The sequence below is a fragment of the Arachis stenosperma genome, chromosome 10 (assembly GCF_014773155.1).
Source record: "Arachis stenosperma cultivar V10309 chromosome 10, arast.V10309.gnm1.PFL2, whole genome shotgun sequence".
NCBI lineage: Eukaryota > Viridiplantae > Streptophyta > Magnoliopsida > Fabales > Fabaceae > Arachis > Arachis stenosperma.
This window is the reverse complement of record NC_080386.1, coordinates 4,688,732-4,706,652: the sequence shown is the minus strand read 5'-3', so window position 1 is coordinate 4,706,652 and position 17,921 is coordinate 4,688,732. Positions and strand designations below refer to the sequence as shown.

The window sequence follows — 17,921 nt, the reverse complement described above, 5'->3', positions numbered from 1 at the left end:
TTAATCAATTATATGTATTGAATTTTAATTATTAAAAATATTTAAAAAATAAAAAAACGTTTTTAACCTCTTTATCTAGGTCGCTCTCTATAAAATTTTGTAATTATTATGGTCAGCAGAATTAGAAATATCTACGTTCTATGCGAAACTTGGGAACGGAATGGGTCTCTGCGAAATTTCGTTATCTCTTTGATCAACTATTGCTACGTTTGAAGATCTAGTAACTCAATAAAATTGACTATGAATTAATTAAGTAATAACAAGCACCATGAAAATTGAAAAATTCAGCTCATTCTCTCTCCCTCTTTAGTATCATCATATCCAACATAATCTTTCAATTTTGTTCATTTTTCATTTGGTTTTTGCCATGCCCAAAATTATGTTGAGTTTTGTTCCAATTCATATATTCTTGTGGTCATTATTCTGTTTCTTCATGATTGTTTATGGAGCTGAATTAGGTGACATCAATTGCCTAAGAGAAATCAACAACTCATCGGACTCATCTAATCAAATATGGGATTTCAATTTCAATATCAACACCATAGATTTGTGCTCATCATTCACTGGTATTGAATGCATGAACAGTGGTATTGATGAAGAAAAAGTAATAAGTCTCAAGCTTTCTAAGATGGGGTTAGAAGGCCAATTTCCTCATTGCATTGAGAATTTCTCATGGCTGCAGAATCTGAACCTTTCACACAACAAGCTCTTTGGGAATATCCCACCTGATATTTCAAGTAAGCTTCCATATCTAACCTCACTTGACCTATCAAACAACAACTTTTATGGCGAAATCCCAAAGGCTATTGCAAACTTGTCTTACTTGAATACCCTTAGACTTGATGGTAACCAGTTAAATGGAACAATCCCAAAAGAACTTGGCTTTATTCCAAGGATCACAGTGTTCAGTGTTGCAAACAATTTGTTATCAGGGCCAGTGCCTGTGTTTGTGAACAATAATGTTGATGTTACCTTGAGCTATGTCAATAATAGTGGACTCTGTGGGGGAACAACAATGGAAAGCTGTGATGAAGAGAGCTTATTTGGTAAACCCTTTTGGTATAGTTTTGTTATTGCTTTTGTTTGTTCAGCAACTTCTGTCATAGTAACTTTCATGGACTATACTCAACCTTGGAATGAATTCAAAAAGAGTAGTAGGATGAGTAACACCATATATCCCTTGAGAAAAGAACAGAACAACCAAAAGCATACCACTAATGTAGCTCAATTGCTTCCACTGGCTTTGCAAGAGGAAGGAAATAAAGAGGTTTCTCTCTCTCTTGCTTTGTTTATTTTTTCTTTATTTTATCTCTAACATTTTTTAAAAATTTTAAAATATCAATTTGTTTCAATTTTATCTTTATATTTAAAATATATTTTAATTATACCCTTAAATGTTAATACGGTTAAAAAGATATTATCATAGCAATTATATACTATGTATCACTAACACGTGACAACTATAAGTTAATGTGTTAGTGATACATAGCATAAAATTATCACATCATATGTTGGCTTATCCAAAAATATATTATATTAAAACATCAGAAAATAAAATTAAAACGAAACGTTAAGGATAAAATAAAAAAATATAATCTTTGAAAAAATAAAATAACATTTATATTTTTATAAATAAAAAATATATTGATAATACCTTTAAAATATGTCACTTTTATCAAAATTTACTTTAATATAATAATATTTTTTTATTAAAAAAATATTATAAATATCATAATAAAAAAATACACTATTGTAGGATCTAATATTATAGTATATTACTATTTCATGATTTACAGCTCTGTAGATTGTTGGAGAGATTGATACCAAGAATGAGCTTCATGGAGCTTTGCAAAGCAACTAACTACTTTAGCTCAAACAACATCATGGGGTTAGGAACAACAGGGATAATGTACAAGGCAGAGGTTTCAAATAACTGTTTGATAGCAGTTAAGAGATTCTATGATTCTGACAAGTACAAGAGACAATTCTTGCTTGAAACAATGATTCCAGGGAGACACATGCACCGAAACATAGCCTCTCTGCTTGGATTCTGCATAGAGAAGAAGGAGAGGATACTAGTCTATAGCTACATCTCAAATGGAAAATTATGTCACTGGTTACATAATTCTCAATTGGAATGGCCTGAGAGGATTCACATTGCAATTGGGATAGCAAGGGGATTATCTTGGCTTCACAAAAAGTGCAAGATCATACACCTCAATCTATCTTCTGAATGTGTCTTGCTAGATAAGAATTTCGAGCCAAAAATTTCGAATTTCGGCAAAGCAAAGTTCATCATGAACCAAAAGAATCATGCAAGGATGAGACTGTTTCTGGTTGATGAAGTCATTGGGGTGAAGGGTTCTTTTGAGAAGGATATCTATGACTTTGGAATAATCCTTTTTGAGCTTATAACAGGACAAAAATTAAGCCTAAGTAGTGATTCTTGTTCTACTAATTATGATGATGACATTGGTGTTGATAATAGCTCTTTGAGGAGCTATATTAGCAATAGGTTGTTCACTGATCCTAATGATTTTTATTATGCCACTGACAAATGCATAACTGGAAAAGGGTTTGATGATAAAATTCATGGCCTCCTAGAAGTTGCATGCAAATGTGTTAAACCTTCTATGGAACAGAGGCCAAAGATGGATGATGTGTATAGAACTATTACAGCCTTGTGGAAAGGTTGAACCTATGCAGCAACAATATAATAGACTGTATTTGATTTGGTGAATTGTAGTATATATTTTATATTTTATCCTATCTTACATGATACAAAACAAAATTAACCACAGGATGTGTATAAGTACTTTTAATATAAAATTATTTCAGATCAAATTTAATAACTATAGTAATATATGCAGAAGTTTCACATCAGTTAGAGAAAAGAACAAAACATATTTTACAAAACATGAGATTATGGATGTGTTTTGATGGATTATTGCAAAAAGCTTTGCTATATAAATGAAGAAGGTTTAGCTAGCATTAGGGTTGGAAGTGAGCCGAGTTGAGTCGAGCTAGACCAACCTCAAGTTTGGCTCACGAAAATTGAGCTTGGCTCACGGCTCGACTCATTAACAATCTAGCCTATTTCTTAAGCTCAAGCTCGGCTCATCGAAAGCTCACGAGCTGGCTCGAGCTCACGAGCTGGCTCAAATAAGAGAAACATAAATACATAATCTATAATTCTATATCAGTAAATTATAACTTATATATTTTAAAAAATATTTGAAAAGATTAATTTTATATATTGTTTATGAATCAATAAATTATAAATTTTTTATTTATGTCCTATACTAAAATTATATATAAAAAATAAATATAAATATTAAATAATTAAGATTGTTATATATATATATATATATATAATCGAGCAAGCTCACCAGCTAATGAGCTGAGCTTATCCAAGCTCAAGTTCGACTCATTTAATTTATGAGTTTAATTTCAGGCTCAAGCTTAGCTCACCAGCTCACGAGCTTAGCTTATCAAACTGTTAACGAGTCGAGTTCGAGTTTGCTCATGAGCTGGCTTGACTTAGTTCCGGCCCTAGCCAGCATATATACTTGATTAATGAGTCATTTCATTCAGCCATATACAAGCTTTTTAGAATTTGACCCCAAGTTATTATGAAAGATCAGAGGCAGATCAACTAGTAAATAAATGAAACATGTATTCAAGTACGTTAAAAGGTAACTATTATGGTATAATATAAATAGATTATACATATCCAACCCTAAACAGTTCTCTAATTTTGGGAAACATTCACAGAAAACAATAATAAAATGAAGATAAAGATGGTAATAATAATAAGTTTTGTAAGCATATTATTGGCGGTGATTGTGAATGCTACACTCAAGTTGTTTGGAGAGAAACTACTTATAGTTGGGAGTGCTAGAGTTAAGTGTCAAAAGGGATGCACCTTTATTGGTTGTCTCTATAGTCCTGCAGGAAACGTTGAAGGCTTTCACCCTTATAAGTTATAGTTTAATTAATGTGGAATGATATATATATATATATATATATATATATATATATATATATATATATCATATCATATATATATATATATATTATTTTGTGTATTTTCTCTTTCGTACATCTTTCACTTTTAGTATGAAAAATAATTGCAAAAGATGAATGAAAATAATAAAAAAATATCTTTTATACCATAAAAAAATATTAAAAATGTAAAAAAAAAAAATGATAAAATATCATTTTTTTAATTAATTATCACTTACCAAAATATGTTAGTATTCTACCATACCAACACGTAAGAATATGATCGGCTAATATATACTATAAGTTTGCAATAGCTTTCTATTCTCGTTCTTTTTGCATTGATCTTGTATATTTTATGGTTATCAATTTTAGCTTATAACTATGGTTGTGTTTGCCCAATTTTTTTTTTTTCCTTACATGCATAATATATTGAAAGTTAAAACTTAAAACAGTACGCAATTAGTATTAATCACTAATTTTTTCCGATAATTAACAAATTCTTGACCGTCAATAAAAGAAAGTAAAGATTAGTAGATCAAATAACAATTGAAAAATAATAGAAACAACCAATGTTTTAAAAATCGAATTAAGTCAATTAGTTAGATTGAGAATCGTTTAACTATGTGATTTAGTTGTATAAACTAAAATTATCTGTTTAAAAAATGTTCATTAACGATTAAATTGGCCAAAAATCGATCGGTCAAATTAAATAAAAAACTGATCAATTTTTGGTGTGGGTGTCTCTTTTTTTATGATTCTTATAGTATGAGTTCTCTAATGAACTATTTAAATTTACGACAAAAAAATTATTTTTATATATAATAAATCGAAAATATTTAATAATTAAAATAAATTAGATAAAAATAATTAGAATTTATCTTATTTAATATTTATTAATTATTATAATTAATAAATATTAAATAAGATAAATTTTGATTTTTTTTATTTTTCAAGCATTACCAAATGTAGTTTTAATTAGGTCAATTAATTTGTTGTAGGCATCAACTGAGAGTAAACATGGCCATGCATCTATTATTTAAAGGGATTCACTCAAATAAAGACGTTTAAAACATTTTTTTTAAAGATGTTTTTTAATTATTAAAATTTAACATATATAATTTATAAATTATATTATTTTTATCAAAATTAGACCAAATAAATCAGTTTGACCAAAAAATTAATAAATTAAATCTTGAATCGATCTAAATTAATATTTTTTAATAAAAAATAAAACTATAATACTCTTATTATAAAAAATAATTAAAATATATCTATTATATATATTAATTTAAAAAAATTTAAATCCTAACCTTATGACGGCATAGAAAAAAATGTTAGGATTTAGATATATATATGTCATTTTCTATAATAGGGGTATTGTAATTATTTTTTATAAAAAATATTAATTTAAATCAGTTCAAAGTTTGATTTACTGATTTTTTAGTTAAGTCGATTTGTCCGGTCTAATTTTAACACGATTTAATCGATTACATTTGTTTAATTTTAATTGCTAAAAAATATCTTAAAAAAATATGTTTTAAGTGTCTTTATGTGAGTGACTTTCTTATTTAAATAGTAGTACTAGAATGAAGATCAGTACATTTTATGATTTATAGTTATTAATTAATCATTATTAATATTTTTAATAGTGTAAGATTATATTTAATAGTATAAGATTACACACTTTTTTTCTATTAATTAAATACTGATTAAATTTTAATAAAAATTAAATATTTAGACTTTCTTTTATTTAAAGCGTCTATCGTATCGTCTTGATTAAAAGACGTTTTGACTGTATATATTAAAGTAAACAAGTAAAAGTATAAAATAAAATCCACCACCATAATCTAGTAATTATTTGAAAGATCAGAGCCAAGGATCATGCATTATACTTGATCATTAAGCTGCTCTAATAATTGATAATTAATAATTTATATTTCTTTGTCGATCGTCTAGTAAATTTCGATACATGTATTTTAAGTTCACGAAAAGGCAACTATGACATAGTATAAATAGATGATACATATCTAAGTCTAAACACTTCTCCTCTAAAACAATAAAACAAGCATGAAGATGGTAATAATAATAATAATAAGCTTTGTAAGCATATTATTGCCATTGTGCATAGTAACTGCGGTACAAGAGTCTCCAGAAGAGTACTTGAAAGGCCATAATGATGCACGAGCAAGTGTTGGAGTTCCTCCACTGAAGTGGGATGTGAAATTAGCAAAAGAAGCTCAAAAGCTTTTGAATACATTGACCCAAAATTGTTTTAAGGGGAACCTTGAGCCAATCCCAGACCCTTACTATGGCCAGAATGTTGTGTGGAATATGGCATCCGATCACTTTACGGGAGCAAATGCGGTGGCAAAGTGGGTTGCCCATAAAAAGTACTACGACCATAAATCTAATTCGTGCATTGGTGGTGATTGTAAATGCTACATTCAGGTTGTTTGGAGCAACACTACTCATGTTGGGTGTGCTCGTGTTAAGTGTGATAAATGCCAAAGGAGATGCACCCTTGTTCTTTGTCTTTATAGTCCTCCAGGAAACGTTCATGGTGTACGTCCTTACTAGTTAATTAAATTACTTTTATGTACACTAAAATTGGCTATTAAAATTAAATAATATTACCTAATCAAATTATTATAAAGGATAAATAAAGATATATGATTAATAATATTATTTGTGTTTATAAGAAAAAGTGAATCATTCTTTTAATTTAATTGATATAATTAATTTTTTTATAATTATCTTTTGTCATTATTTAATTATTCTAAAAGTTCATTCCAAATTTAATGATGTGAATCAAATTTTAAAATTATTTTCTTCATTATTATCACATACATTTATAATTCTATAATTTTTTTCTCCTAAATAAAAATTTCAAATTCTTATATTTTTAATTCTAAAAAATCTCAAATCACTTCAATACATTTTATAAAAAATTTTAAATTTGATCGATCTCTAACTATTTATTAAGAATTAAAAATATCTAAAATGGTTGGTTTATGACGTGCAAAATAAAATAATAAATAATAAAATAGTACCAACTCATTGATTATAGATATTATGTGTATAAAATTATAAATATTATAAAATAAAAAATAAAATATAAACAACAATTAAGAAATAAAATTTTAAAAATAATTATTAATTTATCATATTAAAATCAATAAATAAGTATATATATATATATATAATAAATAAAAATATTGAAATTATGATTTTTTGGTGTATATATGAGATAATTTGAAATATATAATAAGACAAATAGTTTAAAATTTGGTAATATTAGTTGTAAAAATTTATTAATTATATATGTAAAATTATGAAGGTTATGAGTATGAAATTATGGATGTTATTAAAGTAAAATTCTCGATGTTATATTTGCCTTACCTAACTATGAATATTATGTGTATGAACTTATAAATATTATGAGTAAATTTATCAATTGAATAAATTAATTTAATTATTTAACATTTTTTTCAAATTTTATTCAATTGAATAAATTAATTTAATTATTTAACATTTTTTTCAAATCCAATTATAATAAAATTTGAAAATATATATGTGACTCAGAATAAATCATTTCACTTTTAAAAAAATGAAACAAATTTTCAAATTGTTAAAGATGGTGATTTAAAAAAATTATATGTTGATTTAAATGTATGATATCTTTAAAAAAGTATTAAAATAATTTGAATTATAATTTAAAATATATAATAAAATATAATTTAGAATTGAATAATATTAATTATAAAAATTATGTGTATGAATATATAGATATTACATAACAAAAAAAATGGGTCTTTGTTATTATAATATAAATTAAATACCATATATATAAATTATGTGTATTCATTATTTAATAAGAATGTAAAATTAATAAATGTATACGTTTATAATATGCTATTTATAATATGAGTATCTCTAATGAACTATTTAAATTTACGACAAAAAAAATATTTTTTTATATATAATAAATAAAAAATATTTAATAATTAAAATAAATTAAACAAAAATAATTAGAATTTATCTTATTTAATATTTATTAATTATAATAATTAATAAATATTAAATAAGATAAATTTTGATTTTTTTATTTTTCAAGCATTACCGAATGTAGTTTTAATTAGGTCAATTAATTTGTTGTAGGTGTCAACTTAGAGCAAATATGGCCATGCATCTATCACTACAAGATTTCTACTTGTTTATAGGACTTTTTTTTTGGAAATTTTAAAAAACCTCCATAACATATTTTATTTATGGCAAAATATGAAACCTCCATTAATTAATGTTAGTTTAAATTTTTAAGCCCAATCCTCCAAACAAATAAGCAGTTCCTAATGTACTTGTCCAAAAAAATAAAAGAAGAACAAGAGTGAGAAAGAAACCCTAGATCTACGCCACTGTATTCCTCTCTTCGCCATGGTCACCATCAAGCTCACCGTAGCATCTGAGATCAGAGAGAGAGTAATCGGCGACGCCCGCGACGCCATTTTTGCCGACATCCAGGAGCAGGTTTTCATCCTCAACTCCACTTTCTCATGGAAGGAGTCAGATCGAGCCGCCGCCAAGCGCACCACTCACACACTCGCCGATCTTGCCAAAAATGGTAAATCCTCCGTTCCTCTTCCTCGATCTTCTAGCGTGTGCTCCCTTCGTTTCGGTTTTTGGCAAATTCGGTCGTGCATGTCTCTTGGTGTAAATCCTTCGGTGGTTGTGTCTTGTAAAGGAAGTGGTGAACGTGATTGTCAAAGGAGGAGCTATTCCGGCTTTGGTTCAGCACCTCCAAGCTCCTCCCGTGACTGAAGAAGACCTCGTTCAGAAGATGTTGCTGTTCGAGAAAGGGAGTGCTTTTGCACTTGGACTTCTTGCCATCAAGGTAACTTCTACTCCCCCCTCCCCTAGTATTAATTATTTTTTAGGAATTATTATATTAGAACTAACTCCGCCTATGTTACACTTGCGGTACATAGCCGGTCCCAAGCCCGGATAAAGGAGGAGGGTTGTGTTAGGTCTTCGGCAACCAACATAAAAATATAGCCGAACCTCCATGACATGAATCAAAGACATTATTGCGCTAAAGCTAGGTCGTTGCCCGGAAGTAACGCGCCGTATGGCTTGAGTACGGTGTCGAAGCAAGAGCCGCTGCATCGGTGCCCGGATGTAGTGTTAAATGAGTAAGGGTTCTCGCGTTTTCGTGAACGGACGAGGGTAAATAAGCTAGTTCACAAAGGAAAAGATAAAGGTCGAAGCGACAGAAGGTTGAGATTTGGGACATGGAACATAGGCACTCTAACAGGAAAGTCCATGGAGGTGGTGGACACCATGACAAGGAGGAAGATTAACATTATGTGCCTACAAGAAACGAAATGGGTTGGTGCAAAGGCTAGAGAGTTGGATACTTCTGGTTTCAAACTTTGGTATACAGGAAAGGTGAAGAATAGGAATGGGGTTGGAATAATTGTGGATAAGCAGTGGAAGAAGGACGTAGTGGATGTCAAGAGGGTGGGAGATCGGATCATCTCTATCAAACTTGTGGTGGAGGGAGGTGCTTTCCATGTGATTAGCGCCTATGCACCGCAAGTGGGTTCAGACGAACAATATAAGATAAGGTTTTGGGAGGATCTAGAGAGTTTGGTTCAAGGCATACCTTTGGGAGATAAGATTTTCTTAGGAGGAGATTTAAATGGCCATGTTGGGAGAGAAGTGACTGGATATGGGAGTATTCACGGAGGCCATGGTTTCGGGGTGATCAATGCCGAGGGTAAAACTATTTTGGACTTTTCCTCAACTTTTGATCTTCTCATCGCAAATACATGTTTTAAAAAGAGAGACGAACATCTTATAACCTATAAGAGTGGCATGACAAGCTCTCAAATCGACTTCTTCTTGTTGAGGAGAGTCGACCGGAAATTTTGCATTAACTGTAAAATTATCCCGGGAGAGAGTTTGACAACACAACATAGGGTGCTCGTCATGGATTTTCGCGTTGAGCAAAAGTTGAGGAAAAGACATCATACGAAGAACCCAAGGACGAGGTGGTGGCGGATGAAAGGTGAGGAACAAAGAAGCTTCCTAAGACGGGTAGGAGAAGAGGCAAAGTGGGATGGGAATGGAAGCGCGGAAGAGATGTGGAGGGAGATGGCAGAAGTTATTAGAAGAACAGCAAAAGAAAGTTTTGGTGAATCTAAAGGAATAGGACCAAGAGACAAGGAGTCCTGGTGGTGGAATGCGAGTATACAAGAAAAGATAAAGATAAAAAGGGAATGCTTTAAAGAGTGGTCTTTATGCCGCAATGCAGATAACTGGGAAAAATATAAGGCGGCTAAAAAAGAGACAAAAGTGGCTGTAAGTGAAGCAAGGACAAGAGCATATGAGGGTCTCTACCAGTCTTTGGGCACGAAAGAAGGAGAAAAATGTATATATAGAATCGCAAAGAGTCGGGAAAGAAGAACGAGAGATTTGGATCAGGTTAAGTGCATAAAGGATAAGGATGGAGAGGTGTTGGCTCAAGAGGAGAAGATTAATGAAAGGTGGAAGAGCTACTTCTACGAGTTATTTAATGAGGGACAGAAGACTCTTCCGATCCTTGGTCGATTATGCACAAGGGAAGAAGATAAAAACTTTGACTACTATCGAAGGATTCGAGACTTCGAGGTAAAAGAGGCTCTAAAGCAGATGAAAAATGGCAGGGCAGTAGGACCTGATAATATCCCGATTGAGGTTTGGAAGGGTCTTAGAGGAAAAGGCATCAACTGGTTAACCAAGCTTTTTAATGAGATTTTAAGGTCAAAGAAGATGCCTGATGAGTGGAGAAAGAGCACCTTGGTACCTATCTACAAGAATAAGGGGGATATACAAAGTTGCGAAAACAATAGAGGGATTAAGCTTATGAGTCATACTATAAAGTTATGGGAAAGGGTGATAGAACGGAGGTTGAGAAAAGAGACACAAGTAACAGAGAACCAATTTGGATTTATGCCAGGCAGATCTACCACTGAAGCGATATACCTATTAAGAAGGATGATGGAGAGGTATCGTAGTAATAAAAGGGATCTGCACATGGTGTTTATTGATTTGGAAAAAGCGTATGATAGGGTACCAAGGGAGGTCTTATGGAAGGTTTTAGAAAAGAGGAGAGTAAGGATCGCATATATTCAGGCAATCAAAGACATGTATGATGGGGCCACAACTAGTGTAAAGACTCAAGGTGGTGTGACAGAGGAATTCCCTATTGGTATAGGATTACACCAGGGATCATCCTTAAGTCCATACCTTTTCACATTAGTCTTGGAAGTACTCACAGAGCACATCCAAGAGCCTGTGCCATGGTGCATGCTTTTTTGCCGATGATATCGTCCTTATGGGAGAGTCAAGGGAAGACCTAAATAAGAAGTTGGAGTTATGGAGAGAAGCTCTAGAAGTGTATGGTCTGCGCATAAGCCGTAACAAGACGGAATATATGGAATGTAAATTCAGTCTGAGAAGGGAAAACTCCAATATAGAGGTGAAGATTGGAGAAAACATCCTACGAAAAGTTAAAAGTTTTAAGTATCTTGGGTGCATCATACAGGATAATGGAGAGATTGAACAGGATGTAAATAATAGGATCCAAGCAGGTTGGTCAAAATGGCGGAGTGCATCTGGTTTTATATGCGACAAAAAATGCCTTTAAAACTTAAAGGTAAATTCTATCGCACCGCTATAAGACCGGCTATGCTGTATGGTACGGAGTGTTGGGCGGCTAAAGGGGAGCACGAACATAAGCTGAGTGTGGCAGAGATGAAGATGTTGAGATGGATGAGTGGTTATACGCGATTGGATAAAATAAGGAATGAAGATATAAGGGAGAGAGTTGGAGTAGCACCCATTGTGGAAAAGATGGTTGAATCGCGTCTCAGGTGGTTTGGACATGTGGGAAGAAGACCGATAGAACATCCAGTCAGGAGGGTGGATGAGATGGAAGATGGACAAAGAGCGAAAGGCAGAGGAAGACCTAAGAAGACAATCCGTGAGATGGTCAAACGAGATCTACATGTAAACGGTCTCTCTGTAGACATGATACATGACAGAGCACAATGGCGTCGTTTGATTCATGTAGCCGACCCCACTTAGTGGGACAAGGCTTTGTTGTTGTTGTTTTGTATTATATTAGAACTCATTTATGCCGTCGATTTTGCACTCTGAGGTGTATCTGATGTTTGAGGTGATTCTGCAAAAGTGCAAGTTAAGATTATGGTTATGCTTCGATTACTACCAATTACTAGATAATATATTCCTGTAATAAATTATCAGAAGCGTTGGTTTATTTAAATTCTCTTATTCTGTTAATTTTAAAATGTTATATTTCTGTTTATTGGGAATACTAGGAAAATAATAACCCAAATTATCTTATTTAACTTAATATTTAAATTCTCTTACTCAGTGTTAATTTCCACAGATTTCACAAAAATATTTTATGTGAAGCAGGTGTTAAGCACAGACCTATCATTTTAAGGCCTCTGAAGGTGTTTTCATATGTCTCCTGTATTTGCAACTTGTAGTTGAAAATGAGGAGAACTTCATTCCAAAGGGTGGGCGTTGGAATTTCAACAATAAGGTTAATATTCTCTATTGTTTTATCTTGTTATTTTCTATTCTTATTGTTGAAAAGTTAGAGTTGTTTATCTAACATTGAATGCCATATTTCAGAAACTAGTTAAACTTATGAGGATTGGGCGCTGGCCGCTGATTTTTTTTATATCCTGCTATAGGACCGCAGTTCGCATTTAACCTAGAGTTGAGATGATTCAGTCTTTATTTAAGCATGTTCCTTCCAATGATGGTAACAAAGATGAAGGTATCATCAGGTGAGTGTTATCTAATAATGCTATCGAGTCTTTATTTAAGGACCTGATTGTTGATTTGTTGTGCTCGTTTCTTTCTTTTTTCTCCTTTATTTATGATTATGAAGCTTGCATCTCTTGCCCTTCCAAGAAATATGATTATCTGTAGTTCTCTTTGAAATTTAAATTGCATGATGACAGTGTTCTCTCTTTGTTTTGCTGACTTTTCAATTTTAGCTGCATGTTTACATGAGGCTGGTTTTATGTCAATTAATACTTTTGTCTCAATTTTTCTGCAGACAGTTTTGACAAGGAAAAATACTATCACTAAAATTGAATTTCTAAATGACCCCACCATTTTTGGGTGGGAATTGATTAATGAACCCCGTTGCATGTATGATCCTTTTGGTGACACTCTCCAAGTAAGTCCTATACCTTATATTTAAATATGCTAATTTAAAAGTTTGAATGACTAGTTCAACTTACGATTGAGCCTACAATAAGAAGATTAAAAGGTTCAAATTTCTGCAAAAACTTGACAACTTCACACATTTTCTGAAGAGAGAACAATGTTTGTGGGACTTGCTTCACATTATCCATTAAACTAATGAAGAGAGATGTAACGGATTCTGTAACTTATATATTTTCTAGATTTGTTTATTTCTATTTAAGGAGTTAAATTGACTTTCTAGATAAGGAGCTCTGATTTCAATTTTACTACTCCTAAAATTTCCTGATTTCACGCATTGCTTCCTAAATAGCTTAGCAAAGAAGGAAATCGTGGGAGAGTTGGTTAGGTGAGGTGTTGACTCGGATTTACTCTCTTCCTGGCTCCTTCTGTTCTTCTTTCTTTCAACTGTGGAATAAAACATGGGAAGGGGAAAGATAGAGATAAAGAAGATAGAAAACACGACGACGAGGCAAGTGACGTTCTCAAAGAGAAGGAACGGACTCCTGAAGAAGACCAAGGAGCTCTCTGTCCTCTGTGACGCCCAGATTGGACTCATCGTCTTCTCCAACACTGGCAAGCTCTTCCACTACTCCTTTCACCCCTACAGGTATAAACTTTTTATATTCCTTATGGCTTTCCTCAATTCTATCTACTTATCCTATCATATTTATATATATATATGAACGTCAAATTAATATTTTGGTCAGGATGGATCAAATATATGATATAAACATGCAAATTTTATGGAAGAAGATTTTTCCAGCACTCTTTGCTCTTTACTATGAAGATTGGCTACCTGAGGTCCTGAACAGGCTTAACATTAAACAACTGGCAAGACCATTGCATCTGAGGCTTTGGTTTTTCTAAATGTTATTGCAGAATTTCATTGTGTATGGTTATGCTTGGACCAAAATGACCGATGAAGAATTAAGGAAAATGATTAGCAGAACTTTAACATGTAGAATTGACAAGAGGTAAATGCTATTTGGTAGCATCATGTACAAGTTCACCTGTTTCACTTTTTCCCATAGTTCTTTTTCATGTTGTAAATATTGATGGTTCTGAACTTTGCAGGAAAAGTTGTGAAGACAAAATGGATCAATTCTTGAAAAGATGTTTTTACCATTCTGGTCTGTATAACTCTGAGGATGATTTTTCAGACTTGGACTCCAAGCTGAAAGAAAAAGAGGTAACACTAACATATCAATGGTGTGTCTTTTATGCTATTTGGTTAAAACTTTTAACAAAAGTGTTCTTATCTCCTAAAATACCTCCTAAATATACATCTCTACTACCAGGTGGTGTCATACAATTTAAGGAATTTCATGATTACTAATAACTCTATCAATGATTTCATACTAACTAACATTAGTCTGAGATGGTAAGTTCCTCTTAGTAATTATTCTTGAGACTAATTCTTTACACTGCAGGGTGAAAAAGATTCAAACAGGCTATTTTATTTGTCAATACCTCCAAATATATTTGTGGATGTGGTGAAATGTGCTAGCCTCAAAGCTTCTTCAAGAAATGGCTGGACAAGGGTTATTGTCGAAAAGCCATTTGGCCGCGACTTGGAATCATCAAGTGAGCTAACAAGATGTCCCAAGCAGTACCTAGCTGAAGAACAAATATTCAGGTGAATATGGTTCTTTTCATTTTTCTTTCTAACCTTTACAAGCTAAAAATGAAAGTTGGTAAGAATTGAAATCATTTAGGATTGACCATTACTTGGGGAAGGAGCTTGTGGAGAATCTATCAGTGCTTTGTTTTTCAAATCTTGTTTTTGAACCTCTATGGTGCCGGAACTACATTCGAAATGTGCAGCTAATATTTTCAGAGGATTTTGGAACAGAAGGAAGAGGAGGGTGAGTCATAGTCTCATACAAAACCTATTTCTTCGTTGTGTTTTACAAACAAAACCATACTTCATTGTCTTAGTTTTTTTCTCCAGTTATTTTGATAACTATGGAATCATTCGCGATATAATGCAAAATCACCTTCTGCAAATACTAGCCTTGTTTGCAATGGAAACTCCTGTGAGCTTGGATGCCGAGGACATCAGAAATGAAAAGGTAAGTCTTATGAAATTGAGATTATGAGCTAAGTTTTATGATTCAAGATCACTAAAGCTCCAAGAGTTTAGGTGAACTCTAGAGTTTGATAACCTTTGAACTTGCTGATGATGCTTTATTAATTGATCAATTCTATTCAATGATTACACTTAAGATTGTTGTCTCAAACTCAGGAGAAGGTTCTTAGATCAATGAGACCAATTCAGTTAGAAGATGTTGTTGTTGGTCAATATAAGGGCCGTGCTTTTCATTGACAATGCAAGATGGGATGGAGTTCCTTTTCTCATGAAAGCTGGCAAGGCTCTCCATACTAAACGATATTAAATATTTCCTTTCCAATTTTTTTGGGTTGCCGACAACATTATTGTTTCTTAATTATGTCTATATAGATTTGGGGTTAGTGATACTTGATGAAACCCATTTTTTGGAGTCAAATATAAAAATCTTCTATGAAAACTTAAATTTATACACCTACAGTATAAATTGATGGCATATATGGATTTGTATGAGACCATATCCGATCAAATTGACTTTGGTGCTTTATATGCCAACTTCTTGGGGTCATATATAAAACTTTGAGAATTTAGTTGTATATGGATATCTGATTACCATAAAGGAATTAATAAATTGTCATCCAAATATATATATATAATTGAATATAATATATTATAATTAAACTCAAATTTTAAACTCTAAATCTCATTTGCTTTTAGCTAATCTTGAATCGTAAGCTATTTAAATTCTGTTTTTAAGCTGAATAAATGAATAATATATCTTATTCTAGATGCTTTTGATAGAAAAAGAGACTACCTTGAGATGAGGATTCAGCGCTACCTTGGAAAAGGCATAGCTTTTCTCCAATACGAAGAATTGACTAAGCTTGAAGGAGAACTTCAAAGCTCTGTTGCAAGGGTTCGAAAGCGTCAGGTATATATATATGTGCATTTCGAAGTTGTTTTTTTTTTCTTCTTCACATAGTTTTAAGAAATTTGGTGACCTAAATGAGCAGATACACATACTAATGTCAAAGAAAATAAATAAATAAAGTGATAAGGAGGTTTTTTTGTAAAATGTTTACTGAAGATAATAAGGTATATATTGCGATATGCGTGCATTACATTTCAGACAAAATTAAATGTTTCCATCACTGATCAAATACTGATTATAATTTATATAATTAAGTCAACTAATGTCAGAAATTAGTTTATGTACTAATTTGCCCTGTTTTCCTTCTACAGGAAAAAGTTCTATGCTCATCGAGTTTGTTTAGTCAAGTCAGATATATTTCGAGCAAGGTTTGATGGTGGTTACAGGGTAGGCCTTGATTATTCTTGAAAAATTTTTATAAGTTATTTTTTTTCTTTTTAATTATGTATGAAGTGCAGATTAACTGTGATTAAGCTCCTTTTTTTCCTTGTAAATATTCAAATATAAACTTAATATGAAGTGCAAATTTATGGAAGATTATCATATAGTTATGATCCTAGGATAATGTTACCTTAGCTAGTGTAATATTATTTGCTTTTGGTTGAGCTGATTTTGGTTTAATTTATACTAAGAATTTCGTGGTGGGATATCTTTGTTTTGTACTTGGAATTTTGTAAATCCACTACCAAGAATCATACTCTATCAATGTATTAATATTTCAATTATTTACTTATATTTGTATAGTTATGGTTAGTTAATATGATTAGTAATGTGGCTTGCTACGAACCTCTTTTTTGGCAGTGCTCAAAATTAGGAATAGCAGTCTGGTAGTGGTTTGCCGTTGTTTAGTTTGTGGCCCTTTTTTTAAATTTGAAAATGAACTTTGTGGGGGTTTTAAACTGCCACAAAAATGACAAAAAACTGCCAGAAGCTGTTAACGCAAAACCCCCACAGAACAGCAAAAAAAACCGCCATTAAAACACGTTGTGGCGGTTTTTAAAAACTGCCACAAATAAGCTCGTGGCACCTCCAATTTTGGAGGTTTCGGAAACTGCCACAATTCGTTTTGTGGGGGTTTAAAACCGCCACAAAACACAAAAAAAAACCGCCACAAAATGGCAAGAATCTTGTAGTGTATTATTTAGAGGGGCTTACTCAAATAAAGACGCTTAAAACATTTTTTTAAGATGTTTTTTAATTATTAAAATTTAACATATATAATTTATTAAATTATATTATTTTTGTCAAAATTAGACCAAATAAATCAGTTTGACCAAAAAATTAGTAAATTAAATCTTGAATCGATCTAAATTAATATTTTTTAATAAAAAATATAACTATAATACTCTTATTATAAAAAATAATTAAAATATATCTATTATATATATTAATTTAAAAAAATTTAAATCCTAACCTTATGACGGCATAGAAAAAAAATGTTAGGATTTAGAATTCTTAATAAATAAATAAATATATATATTTTAGTCATTTTCTATAATAGGGGTATTGTAGTTAGTTTTTATAAAAAATATTAATTTAAATTAGTTCAAAGTTTGATTCACTGAATTTTTAGCCAAATCGATTTGTCCAGTCTAATTTTAACACGATTTAATCGATTACATGTGTTAAATT

The 17,921-nt window shown here is 31.6% G+C and overlaps 3 protein-coding genes across 3 annotated transcripts; all 3 read left to right on the top strand.

The window, feature by feature from the left end:
* Positions 1 to 301: 301 nt before the first annotated feature.
* LOC130956287 (probably inactive leucine-rich repeat receptor-like protein kinase At5g48380) lies at positions 302 to 2,732 on the top strand. Its single transcript, XM_057883327.1, has 2 exons — positions 302 to 1,267; positions 1,797 to 2,732. The coding sequence occupies exons 1-2, from the start codon at positions 368 to 370 to the stop codon at positions 2,694 to 2,696; spliced, it is 1,800 nt and encodes a 599-aa protein (XP_057739310.1). The 5' UTR covers positions 302 to 367; the 3' UTR covers positions 2,697 to 2,732.
* A 3,346-nt stretch (positions 2,733 to 6,078) lies between these two features.
* Positions 6,079 to 6,582, top strand: LOC130956625 (pathogenesis-related protein 1C-like). Its single transcript, XM_057883653.1, has one exon. It carries the CDS (start codon positions 6,079 to 6,081, stop codon positions 6,580 to 6,582), a length of 504 nt encoding a protein of 167 aa, XP_057739636.1.
* A 7,096-nt stretch (positions 6,583 to 13,678) lies between these two features.
* LOC130956622 (glucose-6-phosphate 1-dehydrogenase, chloroplastic-like) lies at positions 13,679 to 15,686 on the top strand. Its single transcript, XM_057883652.1, is given in 8 exon segments — positions 13,679 to 13,897; positions 13,998 to 14,264; positions 14,365 to 14,479; positions 14,721 to 14,926; positions 15,006 to 15,155; positions 15,242 to 15,362; positions 15,536 to 15,600; positions 15,602 to 15,686. Coding segments are annotated over 7 exon segments (849 nt in total). The 5' UTR covers positions 13,679 to 13,897; positions 13,998 to 14,157.
* The last annotated feature ends 2,235 nt before the right edge of the window (positions 15,687 to 17,921 follow it).

Coding starts and splice junctions, on each gene's coding strand:
- LOC130956287 (XM_057883327.1), top strand. CDS start 368: ATGCCCAAAATTATGTTGAGTTTTGTTCCAATTCATATATTCTTGTGG. Junction 1,268..1,796: donor AAGAGGAAGGAAATAAAGAG/GTTTCTCTCTCT, acceptor CATGATTTACAG/CTCTGTAGATTGTTGGAGAG.
- LOC130956625 (XM_057883653.1), top strand. CDS start 6,079: ATGGTAATAATAATAATAATAAGCTTTGTAAGCATATTATTGCCATTG.